A 16,554-nucleotide genomic window follows, 5' to 3' on the forward strand; every position below is an offset into this window, starting at 1 on the left:
CGGAAGAAAAATCGGGAAAAGAATTAGGCGGTCGTTGGTCGGCCTAGGCAGGTATCTGGGCGGCCTAGGCGGGCACTGGGCGGTACCTGAAACTCTCCGGCTCTGTCGCAACTCACTGTCTCTGCACGGCAACATCGCCGGCGTCCAAACACATGGATGATTGATTGAATAAATCGAAGAGCCTTTTAGCAGATCGGAGAACCTGATCCAAAAATAGGAGATTGGAAGAAGAGATTTGACATTTATAAGGAAGAGGTCGAGTCGGTGTTGCTTCGTCTTCTAGCCGCTTACTGTGAAGAATCCGAAGTCTGAAGTCTTTTCCTTTCTTCCTATTAATTGGTTTTCTAACTTTTCTTTACTTTAGTTTAAATCTATTTTCTAAATATTAATATAATATTCATACCCAAGAGTTATTGTAGCGGTGGAATCGAGAGTCTGGTGTTAAATATGTTTATCCATTTTCAAGGGTTTAAGTATTAGTTATTATCTTATGTTAATTTGTATTTTACTTCTTGTATTTTGCTTTTTTTTTAGTTGTTGTCCATTTAAGTTATGTTATTTAGTATTTTAATTAATAAAGAGATGATGTATTAGTCAACTAAATATGAATATGCATGTCCAATGAAACCGATGAAATACGTTGACGAAGCCACAATATAACAAGTTCAATGCACATCTTGAAGGTTGGGAGGATTACCTAAATCCGCCTAGTGATATAAGATATACAAAATATGACACATCTTTAGAAAGTTGTTATATCATTTAACACGTGTATAGTGATGCCATATTGAAGTTGTTATATCACTTAACACGTTATTTTTACATTTGGATACATGATATACAAGTTCAATGTAGTGTCAATATGCATTTATTTACAAGATATACAAGAAATTTACCTAAATCCGTCTAGGCGCCCACCTAGATCCCGACTAGCGTCTAACGTTTTTTAGAACCTTGCTTATAAGGAGTTGAGTTACTCCACATATTGTCTATTAGTTATATGGAGGAACATATTCTGTTTTCGCTCCAGATAATCTCTCCACATAAAAGTCATAGAGAAGTTTTGCATCGTTGCATATTGCATTTACAATTGTATGCTTGCCCTTCCCATGGTACGGACATCAACTCAATTTGATTAACTTCCCTACCATTCTCGTCTACTCAGTTTGATTAACTTCCCCACAATTCTCATCTTTTGTTGCCCCTACTGACCGTATGTTTGCTCGAGCCAAGTCAAATGCTGCTTCCCGTAAAAAATTTCAGGTGATCGCATAAGCATTGTTTCCTAGTATCTTCTTGAATTGGTTCACTACTATGTGTGGATTTGGTCAACTTTGCATTTGCACTTGTCATCGAGCTCTTTGTGTTGTCAATTGTCTTGATAATCCTCTCATATTTTCTATGTCCAACAAGAAAGAAGGAAGATCTTTGAGTGTGTTCATATTTTCTATGTCCATATTAACAAGTAATGCTCTCAGTGTATGATGCTCGTCAACAACTTCGGCAATCTTTCGAAGCTCCAATGATGCAATGTGGGTCAGTGAAATTTGGTATGCGAAGTGGCTGATCTCGTAGCTTTCCTGACTGAATGTGTATCCCACTTGAAAAACCATGAACGTTCGATAAGCCAACAGAGCCCGCATCACATCCCCTAATGCCCAATAAATAACCATAGCTAACCATTCCTCGAACAGAATGATCATAGGTATGATCGGTTGCACAGAAGATGCATGCTCCAATAATCCATGTATATATATTACAAAATGAGTCAAACCCAAACCAATTACTGTTGGAGAACAATTCAGAAATAAACAAAAATAACAGAAATAAACAGAACTTGAAATTCTAATATTTTATTTACCAAATATATTTGATGTGCAGAATGAAATTATACAACAAATACATAAACTAATATAACAATACAATGATACTAACTTGATCACAAAAGGTAGAGGCTAGCGTAAAAGCTATGTCCTTCGAACAGTATTTTCGTCCCACTCTTGTGCTTGTGGTTCTACAACGTCTGCTCGACCAGGATACAACTACCAAATTCTACAACCCACACTGGATTATAGAACTCTAGCGAATTACTTTGTGTGTTTACTCTCTGGAAATTTTGTACGGAAGATAAGGAGGAAGAAAAGATAATTATCACTTGGATACTGTGATTGCAAATATATAGGTTGTTTCACACCCTTTCAAATACATGTTCAATGTATTTGAAAGCACACAACTCTTTCTAATAGCTGTGTCTTTTAATCAAAAAGTACAACTCTTTCTAATAGCTGTGTCTTTTAATCAAAACGTTTTTTAATTAATAAATTAATTAAAAAACTTAATCCATAGCTGTGTCTTTTAATCAAAACATTTTTTAATTAATAAATTAATTAAAAAACTTAATCCGAAAATTAAAATTAATGAATCTGATTAATTTTAAATTCCAAGGCCCAAGGCCCTTGTCTTGATTAATTAATATTAATTGTATTTAGGCTATATTATATTCAAGCCTAATCCACACAACCGTAAGGCCCAAGTCTTCAATCCATTTCCAAATGGTCCAAGTTCTAATTACTAAGAAAAGGGAATAAGCCTATACAAAGGCTTGTGAAAAAATATTATTGACCAATGTGGGACAAGATGATCTCAAACTCCAACAATACCCCACATTTGAGACGACTCTTTGGTCCTAGACACACTAAGATACGAGAGTAAACAATAGATGTGACATACATCAGGAGAGGTGTCTTTTGGACTTGAACCTACCTTAGTATATACTTATCGGATTTACTAGATTACGCAGTGAATATAAAATCTTGAACTGTTCATCTCCACAGTAAACCAAGACAATAAGCAAAACATATGCCACATTTACACATCACAAATTCATACGTTTGTGTTCTTTTTGGTCCTGAACAAATCCTGGATTCATGAGAGCTTTAGAGACTGTAGCCATGTAATTCTCATAAATGCGACCCCACATTTACTCTCATATAGGTGATATTGATTAAGAATAGGCTGCTACTATTCCACTTGATTTACAAGTATCAATATCATTAAACTAATGTTTCCTACATCATCAGCAGTCAGCACACTTCTTCCATCATAGGAATGGGTATGTAAGTGTGTTTCTTCTTGAAACTAGCCAAACCAGTTTGCCTATTGAACCTAGACCATTGGATCTCCAATCAACTAGGTTAAGTTTCCGTTTAGCAGTTTCATTTTACTCTATTGGCTTTAAACCCATTCCCCTCGATGTATGCTTAACTTGCTCTCTAGACAAACCTTTAGTAAGCGGATCCGCAATATTATCTTTTGACTTAACATAGTCAATAGAAATTACACCACTAGAGAGCCATTGCTTTATTGTATTATGCCTTCGTCTAATTTGTCTAGACTTCCCATTATATATACTATTTTTAGCTCGATATTGTGCAGCTAAACTATCACAGTGTATACATATTGCCGTTACAGGTTTAGGCCATATGAGAACATCCTCCAAAAAATCTCTTAGCCACTCAGCTTCTCCTCCAGCCATATCGAGAGCTATAAATTCTGATTCCATAGTTGATCGGGCTATGCATGTTTGTTTAGAAGATTTCCAAGATATTGCTGCTCCTCCCAAAGTAAATACATATCCACTTGTGGATTTTGTATCATTACTATCCGATATCCAATTCGCATCAGTAAATCCTTCAAGCACATGAGGATATCTTGTATAATGCAATCCATAATTCATTGTATGCTTTAAGTATCTCAATACTCGAATTAAAGCTTCCCAATGATCATGCCCAGGATTGCATGTATATCTACTCAGTCTACTCACTGAGTATGCTATATCAGGCCTTGTACAATTCATAATGTACATAAGACTTCCAATAACTTTTGAGTATTCACGTTGAGATATAGCATCACCTCTATTTCTCTTAAGTTTGCTATTGGCATCAAAAGGAGTAATTGCATCTTTACTTTCCAAATGACCATATTTTCTAAGTGTAGCTTCTATATAATGGGACTGTGTAAGAATATATCCTTCTTGGTTTCTTTTTATTTTTACACCAAGAATAACATCAGCTAATCCAAGATCTTTCATATCGAAACTTGATTTCAATATCTTCTTTGTCCAATTTATTATCTCTTTGTTAGTTCCCATTATAAGCATATCATCTACATATAAACACAACATAACGCAAGCATTATTTTGAGTTTTTGTGTAGACACACTTATCACTCGTTTATCTTAAAACCGTGTGTTATCATAATATGGTCAAATTTTTCATGCCATTGCTTTGGAGCTTGTTTAAGCCCATATAATGATTTAACAAGTTTACAAACTTTGTGTTCTTGACCTTTAACCACAAACCCCTCAGGTTGTTCCATATATATTTCATCATCTAAGTCTCCATTTAAGAATGCAGTCTTTACATCCATTTGATGTATTTCCATGTTATGGAGTGCAGCTATAGCAATCAACAGTCTTATTGACGTAATTCTCGTTACAGGCGAGTATGTATCAAAGAAATTCAAACCATGTTTTTTACGGTAACCTTTAGCTACCAAACGAGCCTTATATTTGTCAATTGTACCATCAGGTTTTAATTTCTTCTTAAATATCCATTTGTACCCAATTGGCTTATTGCCAGGGGCAAATCAACTAATTCCCATGTATAATTTTGCATAATGGAATCTATCTCACTGTTAACTGCATCCTTCCAAAATGGAGCTTCAGGAGTGGACATGGCCTCCTTGAATGATTGAGGTTCTGTCTCGGTTAATAAGGTCACAAAATCAGGCCCAAAGTCCTTTCGAATTTTTGTCCTTTTACTCCTTCTAGGTTCAAGTTCTTCTTCTTGTTGAACTCTAGACAAGGATGAACCATCATCATGTTCTCTAGGTTCATCATTGACCTCAGATACATCATCATGTAATCTCTTTTTCAATAAATTAGACTTGCATATTTTGTATGGAAATATATCCTCAAAAAATATTGCATTTATAGATTCTATAATAGTATTGACATGTATATCATTGACTTCGGAATGAAAAACTAAGAATCTATAAGCTGAACTATTAGATGCAAAACCAATAAAAACGCAATCTATAGTTTTAGGCCCTAATTTTGTTCTCTTTGGCAATGGGACTTGTACTTTTGCCAGGCAACCCCACACTTTAAGCAATTTAAACGTTGGGGTTCTTCCTTTCCATAATTCATATGGTGACTCCTTTCTCGTTTTAGGTGGAATTCGATTCAAAATTTTATTTGCAGTAAGTAAAGCTTCACCCCACAAATTGTGTGGAAGCCCAGAGCTATTTAACATAGAATTGATCATGTCTTTGAAAGTCCTATTTTCCGTTCGGCAACACCGTTTTGTTGCGGTGTATAAGGGGCTGTTGTTTGATGAATTATGCCATATGTGGCACAAAATTCAGCAAAGGCATGTGACTCATATTCTCCTCCCCTATCGGACCTTAAGACTTTAATCTTCTTGTTAAGTTGATTCTCAACTTTTGCCTTATATGTCTTAAACATATCCAATGTCTCATCTTTACTATGAAGTAAATAAACATAACAATACTTACTGAAATTATCTATAAATGTTACATAATAGTTCTTTCCACCACGAGTTGGATATGATCTAAAATCACACAAGTCACTATGAATTAAATCTAATAAATCATTGGACTTTTCATGCACGGATTTAAAGCTTTGACTTGCAAATTTCGATTCTGTACAAGTCTCACATTTAACATTATCTAGATAATCAATTTTGGGCAGCAAACCTAAGTTATGCATTCTAAAAAGTGAACGAAAATTTACATGTCCTAACCTAGAGTGCCATAAATTAGAAGAATCAACAATATAAGCAGAAGCATTATTTATTTCATTCATAGCATTAACAAGTACATTTAGTTTGAATAATCCATCAGCAAGGTAACCCTTCCCTACAAACATTCCCCCTTTAGTTAGTACAAACTTATTAGACTCAAAAACTAATTTGAATCCTTTATTACTAAGGATAGGACCAGAAACAAGATTCTTCCTTATATCGGGGACATGCAGCACGTCAAAGAGGGTTAATTCCTTTCCAGAAGTGAATTTCAGAACACATTTCCCTATTCCAGCCACAACAGATGCAGATGCATTTCCCATAAACAGCTGCTCATTTCCTTCGATTTTCTGGTACGAAGAAAACATATTTCTGTCACCACACACATGGCGAGTTGCACCGGTATCTATTCACCAATCAGCGTGATCAGACACAAGGTTGATTTCAGAAATCATTGCAGCTAAGGCATCCACATTGTTTTCAATCAGGTTTGTACGGTTGTTGTTGCCTTGATTTCCAGGACCTTGATCCCTTCAATGGCGACATTCTTGAGCCCTATGGCCTTGCTTTCCACAAACCCAGCAACTTCCCTTGATTTTCTTGAAGTCTTTGCCTTTCGCAACAGGGATAAAGTGTTTTTCCTTCTTCTTAGTTTTCTGGAACTTCGGCCTTTGCTTTGATGAACTTCCTTCAACAACATTCGCCTTGGCTTCCATACTCGAAACCAGGCCCTTCTCATTCTTTCTGTTATCTTCCTCTATTCTCAGCCTCACAATGAGATCCTCAAGCGTCATCTCCTTACGTTTGTGCTTGAGATAATTCTTGAACTCTTTCCAAGAAGGTGGCAGTTTTTCTATAAAGGACACCACTTGGAAAGACTCATTGATTATCATCCCTTCAACATGAATGTCATGGATAATTTTCTGGAGATCTTCAGTTTGAGAAACAACGGACTTGGAATCCACCATTTTGTAGTCCAAAAATTTGCCCACAACAAATTTCTTCGAACCAGCATCCTCGGTTTTATATTTTTTCTCAAGTGATTCCCAAAGTTCCTTGGCTGTTTTGCATACTACATAGACATCATACAATGAATCATCTAATGCATTGAGAATATAGTTTCTGCAGAGGAAATCATTATGATTCCAGGCACCTATAGCCGTTAAAGTTTCTGCAGAAAAAATATTTCCTCCATCTGCAGTAGGTACAGTCTCGCGCAGAACATTAGCCAAATTCATGGTTGTCAAATAGAACAACATTTTCTGCTGCCATCTTTTGAAGTCTCCGCCCTTAAATTTCTCAGGCCTCTCAGAATGAGGTTTAGTTCCCGATTGTTCCATACTGTTCGAAGATTGTTGGAGAACAATTCAGAAATAAACAAAAATAACAGAACTTGAAATTCTAATATTTTATTTACCAAATATACTTGATGTGCAGAATGAAATTATACAAATACATAAACTAATATAACAATACAATGATACTAACTTGATCACAGAAGGTAGAGGCTAGCGTAAAAGCTATGTCATTCGAACAGTATTTTCGTCCCACTCTTGTGCTTGTGGTTCTACAACGTCTGCTCGACCAGGATACAACTACCAAATTCTACAACCCGCACTGGATTATAGAACTCTAGCGAATTGCTTTGTGTGTTTACTCTCTGAAAATTTTGTACGGAAGATAAGGAGGAAGAAAAGATAATTATCACTTGGATACTGTGATTGCAAATATATAGGCTGTTTCACACCCTTTCAAATACATGTTCAATGTATTTGAAAGCACACAACTCTTTCTAATAGCTGTGTCTTTTAATCAAAATGTTTTTTAATTAATAAATTAATTAAAAAACTTAATTCGAAAATTAAAATTAATGAATCTGATTAATTTTAAATTCCAAGGCCCCAAGGCCCAAGGCCCTTGTCTTGATTAATTAATATTAATTGTATTTAGGCTATATTATATTCAAGCCTAATCCACACAACCATAAAGCCCAAGTCTTCAATCCATTTCCAAATAGTCTAAGTTCTAATTACTAAGAAAAGGGAATAAGCCTATATAAAGGCTTGTGAAAAAATACTATTGACCAATGTGGGACAAGAGGATCTCAAACTCCAACAATTACAACCAAAACCAATTGATTAACTAACCGACTAACTAAACATATCGAATACATGTATAAACATAATCATAACAATCTACAAGTCACTGATGTGCCTTACATCCAAAAAATTTAAACTCAAGATACACAATCAATAATCACTAGAATAGAGTACATATAACATAAAGAATCCACGAAAAGTAGCAACATACATACCATCTTTATTAAAAGAGAGATTGGATCTAAACAATCTACCAGGTCATAATTAAACCTAATGAAAAATTAACCAAGAAACACTGAAATTTTCATCGCCAAACAATATATCCTCGTGTTTCGAGACTCCAAGCATATTCACTGAATCTTATTTATTTATCAAAACAGATGAACATTTAATTATTAAAGCACTTTGAAGTTACAAGTCGTTTGTCTAGGTGATTTCTTCACATCCTCTCCAACTATGTGAGGGACCATAACCCTTTGCCTCTTAAGGGTAAGTTGTTTACGCCACACTCTTATACCAAGCACCACCTCACCAAGATCATTCCATTCTTGAATGGGTGTCTAGTCAACTTTTAATTCGCTCCAATATCTTGTATCATAAGGTAAAGAGTTTATAACTCAAGTAATTAAAATGTTAGTAAATTAATTTAATTTTCTATATTTGAATCCTATTGCCATTATCATTTGAAAAAAAAAAGGTAACAAATAAGTGATTGGGGACGTTTGTGGCTTGCCAAGTGGGGATACAAGTTCTATCGTGGAAGCTACGAGATCAGTCACTTCACATATGTTGATACACTGAACCACATTGGGTCACTGGAGCTTTCAAAGATGGCTGAGTCCTCCTTTGGCCACTAGTTGCAAGCATTACTCTCGCAATACAGGGACTTTCGAACGTCGTCGTCAGTGCTCATCTGCCAACTGGGCAAGCCTTCCCTCTCCCGCTCTCGTTTTGATTAAGAATAAGCTGTTGGAGCAGGTTGACCTTGTCCGCTTTGCTGTTGTTTGCAAGGATTGACATGCTTTTGCTCAAGAATATAAGGATACAACAAAACGTTGTGGTAAGTCACTTCCCATGCTTATGATCCGTCCACTTTTAAGATATACCAAAGGAAAGGGATACTCCTATCCTCAAGGAAAGCGAGAACTGTACAGGGTCTCCGATGGAAAGGTGTACAAAAATGTTTTGTTATCAGTGCCTTGGAGTAAAAGGTGTTGTGGCTCCAACCAAGGCTGGCTCGTCTCAGTAGATGCACTAGACAAACTTCGATTGTCCGTGACTCTCATGAACCCTTTCAGAAAAGCAGTGGCTCCCGTTCTTCTCCCTCCCTTGGATAACCCCAATGCTGGTCCTTCTATTTCTATGGTTGGTTCCCAAAGGTATTCTTACACGATAAGCCTGTTATGAATAATCAAGACAGTAAATATGCAGTTGTAGCAATCTACGACAGAATAAGTGATGATAGTGATCATAGGTTGGCTTTCTTTGAAGAGGGACAAAAGAGTTGGACTTACATCGACAACCAAGAGAACTATCTCAGTGATGCTATAATTTATAAAAGCCAAGTCTACGGAGTTGGACGATCGGGAGTGATTTGGTCATTCAACTTTAATAGCAAGCCGCCAAAAGCAAAGGTTCTTACACCTAATCATAGTCGATTCGCAGTTAAGGGATATCTTGTGGAATCGACTAATGGAGACCTATTGCATGTTCGAAGATTTTTGAAAGAGGAGGCCAAGGAGTTCTGGACTGAAGGCTTCCATGTTTACAAGTTGGTGTTCAAGGGGAAGGACGAATCCGCTGTGGAGCAAGTTGAGGTAAAAAGCATTGGAGGTGAGGCCATATTTGTGGGTGACAACTATTCAATGTCTGTATTGGCTTCAGACCGTCCCGGGCTTCAACCAAATTGCATATACTACACCGATGATTTGGAAGAGGTTGCGGGCAAACCGACGTATTTTAATTACAAAGGACCAAGTGACATGGGCATCTTCAATTTAGAGGATGAGACCATCGCAAGACACTACTCTTCAAGTCCTCGGAGCATTACTAATAATCCAGCTGCCTTTTGGATTGTGCCACCGTCTAACGGATTCTGCTGACTTCCCGTTTCCCGTGTTACACCTATTGCATGTTGCTGCAAATTAAGCCAAAGTCTAGCTCTTTATTTGTTGCACCTCTAATTAACGTTGCATTGTTCTAAATTTCTATAAACCTCCCTTAATTTAAATCTAAATGTCAGATTGTTCCCTACCTGCTAGTTTTCAGGTTTAAGTAGCAAGCTAGGTTCTTATTTGGTTTGATTATGAATGACCCCGGTGGTAATTAACTTGTGTGAAATTCTCATTTTTCACCCAAAAATAATCTATGGACTTCAGTTTACTTAAGCACTCTGTAAATAAAATTTAGTGATGTCCATCTGTACCGGGAATGCACTCCTTAGATTAGTAATCAAAGTACAAATATTTTAGCTGACCCAATTAAACAAATATTTACGTACTTTGATTACTAATCTAAGGAGTGCATTCCCGGTACAGATGGACATCACTAAATTTTATTTACAGAGTGCTTAAGTAAACTGAAGTCCATAGATTATTTTTGGGTGAAAAATGAGAATTTCACACAAGTTAATTACCACCGGGGTCATTCATAATCAAACCAAATAAGAACCTAGCTTGCTACTTAAACCTGAAAACTAGCAGGTAGGGAACAATCTGACATTTAGATTTAAATTAAGGGAGGTTTATAGAAATTTAGAACAATGCAACGTTAATTAGAGGTGCAACAAATAAAGAGCTAGACTTTGGCTTAATTTGCAGCAACATGCAATAGGTGTAACACGGGAAACGGGAAGTCAGCAGAATCCGTTAGACGGTGGCACAATCCAAAAGGCAGCTGGATTATTAGTAATGCTCCGAGGACTTGAAGAGTAGTGTCTTGCGATGGTCTCATCCTCTAAATTGAAGATGCCCATGTCACTTGGTCCTTTGTAATTAAAATACGTCGGTTTGCCCGCAACCTCTTCCAAATCATCGGTGTAGTATATGCAATTTGGTTGAAGCCCGGGACGGTCTGAAGCCAATACAGACATTGAATAGTTGTCACCCACAAATATGGCCTCACCTCCAATGCTTTTTACCTCAACTTGCTCCACAGCGGATTCGTCCTTCCCCTTGAACACCAACTTGTAAACATGGAAAACCTTTAGTCCAGAACTCCTTGGCCTCCTCTTTCAAAAATCTTCGAACATCCAATAGGTCTCCATTAGTCGATTCCACAAGATATCCCTTAACTGCGAATCGACTATGGTTAGGTGTAAGAACCTTTGCTTTTGGCGGCTTGCTATTAAAGTTGAATGACCAAATCACTCCCGATCGTCCAACTCCGTAGACTTGGCTTTTATAAATTATAGCATCACTGAGATAGTTCTCTTGGTTGTCGATCTAAGTCCAACTCTTTTGTCCCTCTTCAAAGAAAGCCAACCTATGATCACTATCATCACTTATTCTGTCGTAGATTGCTACAACTGCATATTTACTGTCTCGATTATTCATAACAGGCTCACCGTGTAAGATTACCTTTGGGAACCAACCATAGAAATAGAAGGAACCAGAAGGACCAGCATTGGGGTTATCCAAGGGAGGGAGAAGAACGGGAGCCACTGCTTTTCTGAAAGGGTTCATGAGAGTCATGGACAATCGAAGTTTGTCTAGTGCATCTACTGAGACGAGCCAGCCTTGGTTGGAGCCACAACACCTTTTACTCCAAGGCACTGATAACAAAACATTTTTGTACACCTTTCCATCGGAGACCCTGTACAGTTCTCGCTTTCCTTGAGGATAGGAGTATCCCTTTCCTTTGGTATATCTTAAAAGTGGACGGATCATAAGCATGGGAAGTGACTTACCACAACGTTTTGTTGTATCCTTATATTCTTGAGCAAAAGCATGCCAATCCTTGCAAACAACAGCAAAGCGGACAAGGTCAACCTGCTCCAACAGCTTATCCGTAATCAAAACGAGAGCGGGAGAGGGAAGGCTTGCCCAGTTGGCAGATGAGCACTGACGACGACGTTCGAAAGTCCCTGTATTGCGAGAGTAATGCTTGCAACTAGTGGCCAAAGGAGGACTCAGCCATCTTTGAAAGCTCCAGTGACCCAATGTGGTTCAGTGTATCAACATATGTGAAGTGACTGATCTCGTAGCTTCCACGATAGAACTTGTATCCCCACTTGGCAAACCACAAACGTCTCCAATCACTTATTTGTTACCTTTTTTTTTTCAAATGATAATGGCAATAGGATTCAAATATAGAAAATTAAATTAATTTACTAACATTTTAATTACTTGAGTTATAAACTCTTTACCTTATGATACATCAGTGACTTGTAGATTGTTATGATTCTGTTTATACATGTATTCGATATGTTTAGTTAGTCGGTTAGTTAATCAATTGGTTTTGGTTGTAATTGTTGGAGTTTGAGATCCTCTTGTCCCACATTGGTCAATAGTATTTTTTCACAAGCCTTTATATAGGCTTATTCCCTTTTCTTAGTAATTAAAACTTGGACCATTTGGAAATGGATTGAAGGCTTGGGCCTTATGGTTGTGTGGATTAGGCTTGAATATAATATAGCCTAAATACAATTAATATTAATTAATCAAGACAAGGGCCTTGGGCCTTGGGAATCAAATCAAATCACTTACAAAACTACAACAAGAAGGAAAGAGTAATTCAGTTGGTTACTAAGGCTTTAATCTCACAATAGATATCACACAGGATCTTCTCACTGGGGAACAGTTTAGTAAGATAATAACAAAGAAGCAAAAAAAGCCCATTATTAGCTATTCCACAGTAGTCACTCAACCACATTAAAACTTTCCATTAAAAAAAATGCTTCCTGAGACACATTTAGACCGTCTAACAAACACATCACATATATGAGTTTGACTTGTTACCTTATAATCAGAATCCCCTGGTCCAATTTCCTTGCTCTCTCCCTCAGAGCATGTTGACCGTTGAACTTGTTCAACGAGCCCTGAAGCAAAAATCAACATTAGAACTCCATAAACCAACCACCCCACCATGACATATTCTAACAGGAGTACAACAGAAGCATACCTTCTTTGGCGACCATTCTGGGGGATAATAAAAGTTGTCTGCCCTAGCAGCTGCAAGTGTAGACTGCAGAGAACCAGGTAAAACATTTAGTAGATTGAACAAATCTACAAGCAGAAAGAAAAGAAAATCCTAAATATTACTACGAAAATACAATTGTCAAAATACAAAAGATTCATCTCATGCCCAAGTATTTGTAACCATTGTTTCATAACGATCAATTACATTAGAAAAAATAACATTCCAAATTTTCTTTGGTGAAGAACTATATGTTTAATTTATCTCCTCTACATTTAAATATCGAAATAGCATCAGCACAAAATCCTTTTGAGCTCATTGGGTCACCTAAAATCTTAGACGAGCAACATTATCGATCAATTTTTAAACTTTCAATAATGAATCAATGCGATCGTAGGTTCTCAAATAATCACAATCGAAAGCAGAATCAAATCCGTGCACAATTAAAAATTAAAATCCAAACACTCCAAAAATTGGATATATTGAACGTGAAAATTCAAACTTTATAGCCCTCATCTTACATAGAAAACTTCGTTTGACAATAAATTAACAAAATTCAGATCAATTAACTCGAATATGAAACGCGTCTAATCCGATATCAAAACCCTAATATTGCAATAGCTTCAAGAACGAATAGGAAACCCTAATTTAATTGAAATTGATGAAAAGAGATGAATTTGCATACCATTTTCTCCTTCTGGAATTGCTACTTGTTCAACGGAGTTTTTCCGATCAATCAACCAGTCCGCTCGATTCAATCGTTCTGTTGAAGTTTTGGTTCACGAAATTTTTTTATGCCCTTTTTTCCGAGTCGGTTCTCAATTTTCCCTATTGGACAAAGACGACGTCGTATTACTGTTTCCGGGCCCTGCCTTTTCTTGTCATTCGCAATGCTACAAGAATATAGAAACCCAATATCGTCTCGGCTCATGGCCCATAAAAGATCGTCACACACATCCAATCACTAACTAGATTTTAAATTTAGGCCTTTATTTCTCTTTTAGAGAATGAATGAAAAGCTTAATCCAATTACATATATCTAATCCGGCTTTAGATTTAAATTAACGTAAAGAAATTTAGAACAATGGTACGTTACACTGAGTAATCTTCGGCTTGATTTGCCGCTATATGCAATACACACATCACGAAATTCAACAGAGTAAATTAGACGGCGGCACAATCCAAATGGCAGATGGATTATTAATGATCTGAAAAATTAGAGAATAGTGTCTTGTGATGTTCTCGTCCTGTAAATTGAAGATGCCCATGTCACTTGGTTCGTTGTAGTAAAAAAAAACTTGGGTTCGTCCACAACTTCTTTCAAATCATCCATGTGGCAAATGCATTTCGGTCGGCACCCCAGATGGTCTGAAGCCAATACAGACATGAATGGTTATCACCAACAAAAACAGCCTCACCTCCAACGCTTTTTACCTCAACCTGCTCAACAGTGGCCTCCGTCCCCTCGTTGAACACTAACTTGTAAACCTGAAAGCTTTCAGTCCGGTACTCCTTGGCCTCATTTTTCAAAAATCTTCGAACATGCAGTAGGTCTCCTTTAATTGATTCCACAAGATATCCCTTACTCGCGAATCGACTATGGTTTTCTGTACGAACCTTTGCTTCTGGCGGCCTGCTTCAAAGAAAGCCAACCTACGACTTCTGTCGTAGATTGCTACACTGCATATTTACTGTCTTGATAATTCATATCAGGAGCACCCTAACCTTTGGAAACCAATCATTGAAATAGATGGGACCAGAAGGATCGGCATTGGGATCATCCAAGGGAGGAAGAAGAATGGGAGCCACTGCTTTTCTGAAAGGGTTCATGAGAGTCACTTACAATCGAAGTTTGTCTAGTTCATCTACTGAAACGAGCTAGCCTTGGTTGGAGCTACAACACCTTTTACTCCAAGGCACTGATGACAAAACATTTTTGTACACTTTTCCTTCAGAAACGCTGTAAAGCCCTCGCTTTCCATGTGGAACGGAGTATCCCTCTCCTTTGATATATCTTAAACGTGGAGGGATCATAAGCAAGGGAAGTACCTTACGCAAACTTTTTGTTTTGTCTTTGTATTATTGAGCAAAAGCATGCCAATCCTTGTAAACAACAGCAAAGCAAACAAGGAAAACCTGCTCCAACAGCTTATCCATAATCAAAACGAGAGCGGGAGAGGTAAGGCTTGCCCAGTTGGCAGATGAGCAGTGATGACGACGTTTGGAGGAAGCACCCACGTTCTCTGTCTCCCATTCGCCAGATGAGCGACCCTGACCGCGTTTCAAGTAGCTCCCGTGTTCTTCCTCTCCCTACAGTCGGTAGAGGGGAGACGACAACGCTTTGAGACAGCACCCATGTTCTCCCTCTCCCGGTCGGCAGACGAGGGACGAGGACATTTCAAGGTAGCACTAGCATCCATGTTTTTTTCGATAAAACGAACTTCCGGACCTAATTAAATAGTGTTTCGGAATCAGAAAATGGGAAGAAATTCGTATATCAATACTAATTGATGCGAGATAACATGAAATAAAATATAAAACAATAATCTCCCACAAAAGAGGAAATAACCAAGCGAAATAAGTACATAAATGTTGAAATATTAATGTTAATGTATTAATATTGCTTGATGTATAAGAGAAGACAGGTTAATGCTTTAAAATCCGGTCGGCAGATGAGGGACGACGAAGTTTCAAGGTAGCACTAGCACCCATATTCCTTCGATCAACGAACTTCCTGACCTAATTAAAAAAAAAAACAATCAGAAAGAATAAGAGAAGAGGAAATACCTGGGATAAAAGAAATTCCAAAGAGTGCACGCAAATTCAGAGATGAATTTCTATGAGAATTTGAAGGAGAGAAAGAGAGGGATTGAAGGAGATCGAGCGAGAAGAGAAATTTTAAGTTTTGGTTTGAACTTTTTTTATGCCCTTTTTCGGTACACAATTTTTCCTATGGACATAATACAACGTGCTGCCTTTTATTTTATTTTTTTCATGATCTTAGGAGAATATGAAAACCCAATGTCGCATGGGCCCAAGACCAATAAAAAAATCGTCACACAAATCCAATAACTTGTACAGGATTTTAAATTTAAATCCATATTGTCAAATTCCCAGATGATTCAACAGTTTGTGTCAAGACACCATGCAATTTTTATGATTTTGGTGTAAGAAAGTGAATAACATGAATTTATATTTATCAACGTCACACAATTTTCAAAGTTTGATTTAGCATGATTGAAATGTATGAACTTTGTTTTTACAGTGAAGGAGGTAAAGATTATAAACTCGCGCATACTTCCTAATCACTTATTTGTTAGCCTTTTTTTCTTCGAATGATAATGGCAAAGGGATTCAAATATAGAATTAATTACGTAAGTTATAAACTTTTTACCTTGTGATATAAGATATTGGAGCGAACTAAAAGTTGACCATAGTTCCATGCCCTTCGCGTTGAAGATGTCGGACAATTCAAAGCATTCTTTTATGAATTAG

General features: G+C 37.1%; 1 protein-coding gene, 1 non-coding gene and 2 pseudogenes across 5 annotated transcripts; 1 reads left to right on the forward strand and 3 right to left on the reverse strand.

The window, feature by feature from the left end:
* Positions 1-839: 839 nt before the first annotated feature.
* Positions 840-13,990, reverse strand: LOC137737962 (uncharacterized). 4 transcript variants are annotated; one of them, XR_015955035.1, is made up of 5 exons: positions 13,745-13,990; positions 13,045-13,107; positions 12,882-12,961; positions 7,313-7,484; positions 5,858-7,165 (listed from the first exon to the last, which is right to left on the reverse strand). XR_015955035.1 is itself a non-coding variant. In XM_088683079.1 (4 exons), exons 1-4 carry the CDS (start codon positions 13,745-13,747, stop codon positions 6,358-6,360), a joined length of 954 nt encoding a protein of 317 aa, XP_088539205.1. In that variant the 5' UTR covers positions 13,748-13,940; the 3' UTR covers positions 5,858-6,357. The 4 variants fall into 4 exon arrangements, 1 of the variants encoding a protein (XP_088539205.1); XR_015955036.1 differs by lacking the exons at positions 5,858-7,165; positions 7,313-7,484 and adding an exon at positions 840-2,107 and having other exon boundaries at positions 13,745-13,918; XM_088683079.1 differs by lacking the exon at positions 7,313-7,484 and having other exon boundaries at positions 13,745-13,940.
* On the forward strand, positions 8,892-10,100 carry LOC137736352 (putative F-box protein At5g55150). Its single transcript, XR_015955033.1, has one exon. It is a non-coding gene; the product is annotated as a putative F-box protein At5g55150 (transcript).
* Positions 10,534-12,301, reverse strand: LOC148692050 (putative F-box protein At1g65770; annotated as a pseudogene).
* Positions 13,991-14,109: 119 nt separating the features above from the next.
* LOC148692051 (uncharacterized) lies at positions 14,110-16,017 on the reverse strand (annotated as a pseudogene).
* Between the last annotated feature and the right edge of the window lie 537 nt (positions 16,018-16,554).

This window comes from Pyrus communis, chromosome 13 (assembly GCF_041283825.1).
Source record: "Pyrus communis isolate YQ-2024b chromosome 13, ASM4128382v1, whole genome shotgun sequence".
Classification (NCBI taxonomy): Eukaryota; Viridiplantae; Streptophyta; class Magnoliopsida; order Rosales; family Rosaceae; genus Pyrus; species Pyrus communis.

Coding starts and splice junctions, on each gene's coding strand:
- LOC137737962 (XM_088683079.1), bottom strand. Junction 12,962..13,044: donor CAGAATGGTCGCCAAAGAAG/GTATGCTTCTGT, acceptor TTTTTGCTTCAG/GGCTCGTTGAACAAGTTCAA. Junction 7,166..12,881: donor CAGGGGATTCTGATTATAAG/GTAACAAGTCAA, acceptor ATCTTCGAACAG/TATGGAACAATCGGGAACTA.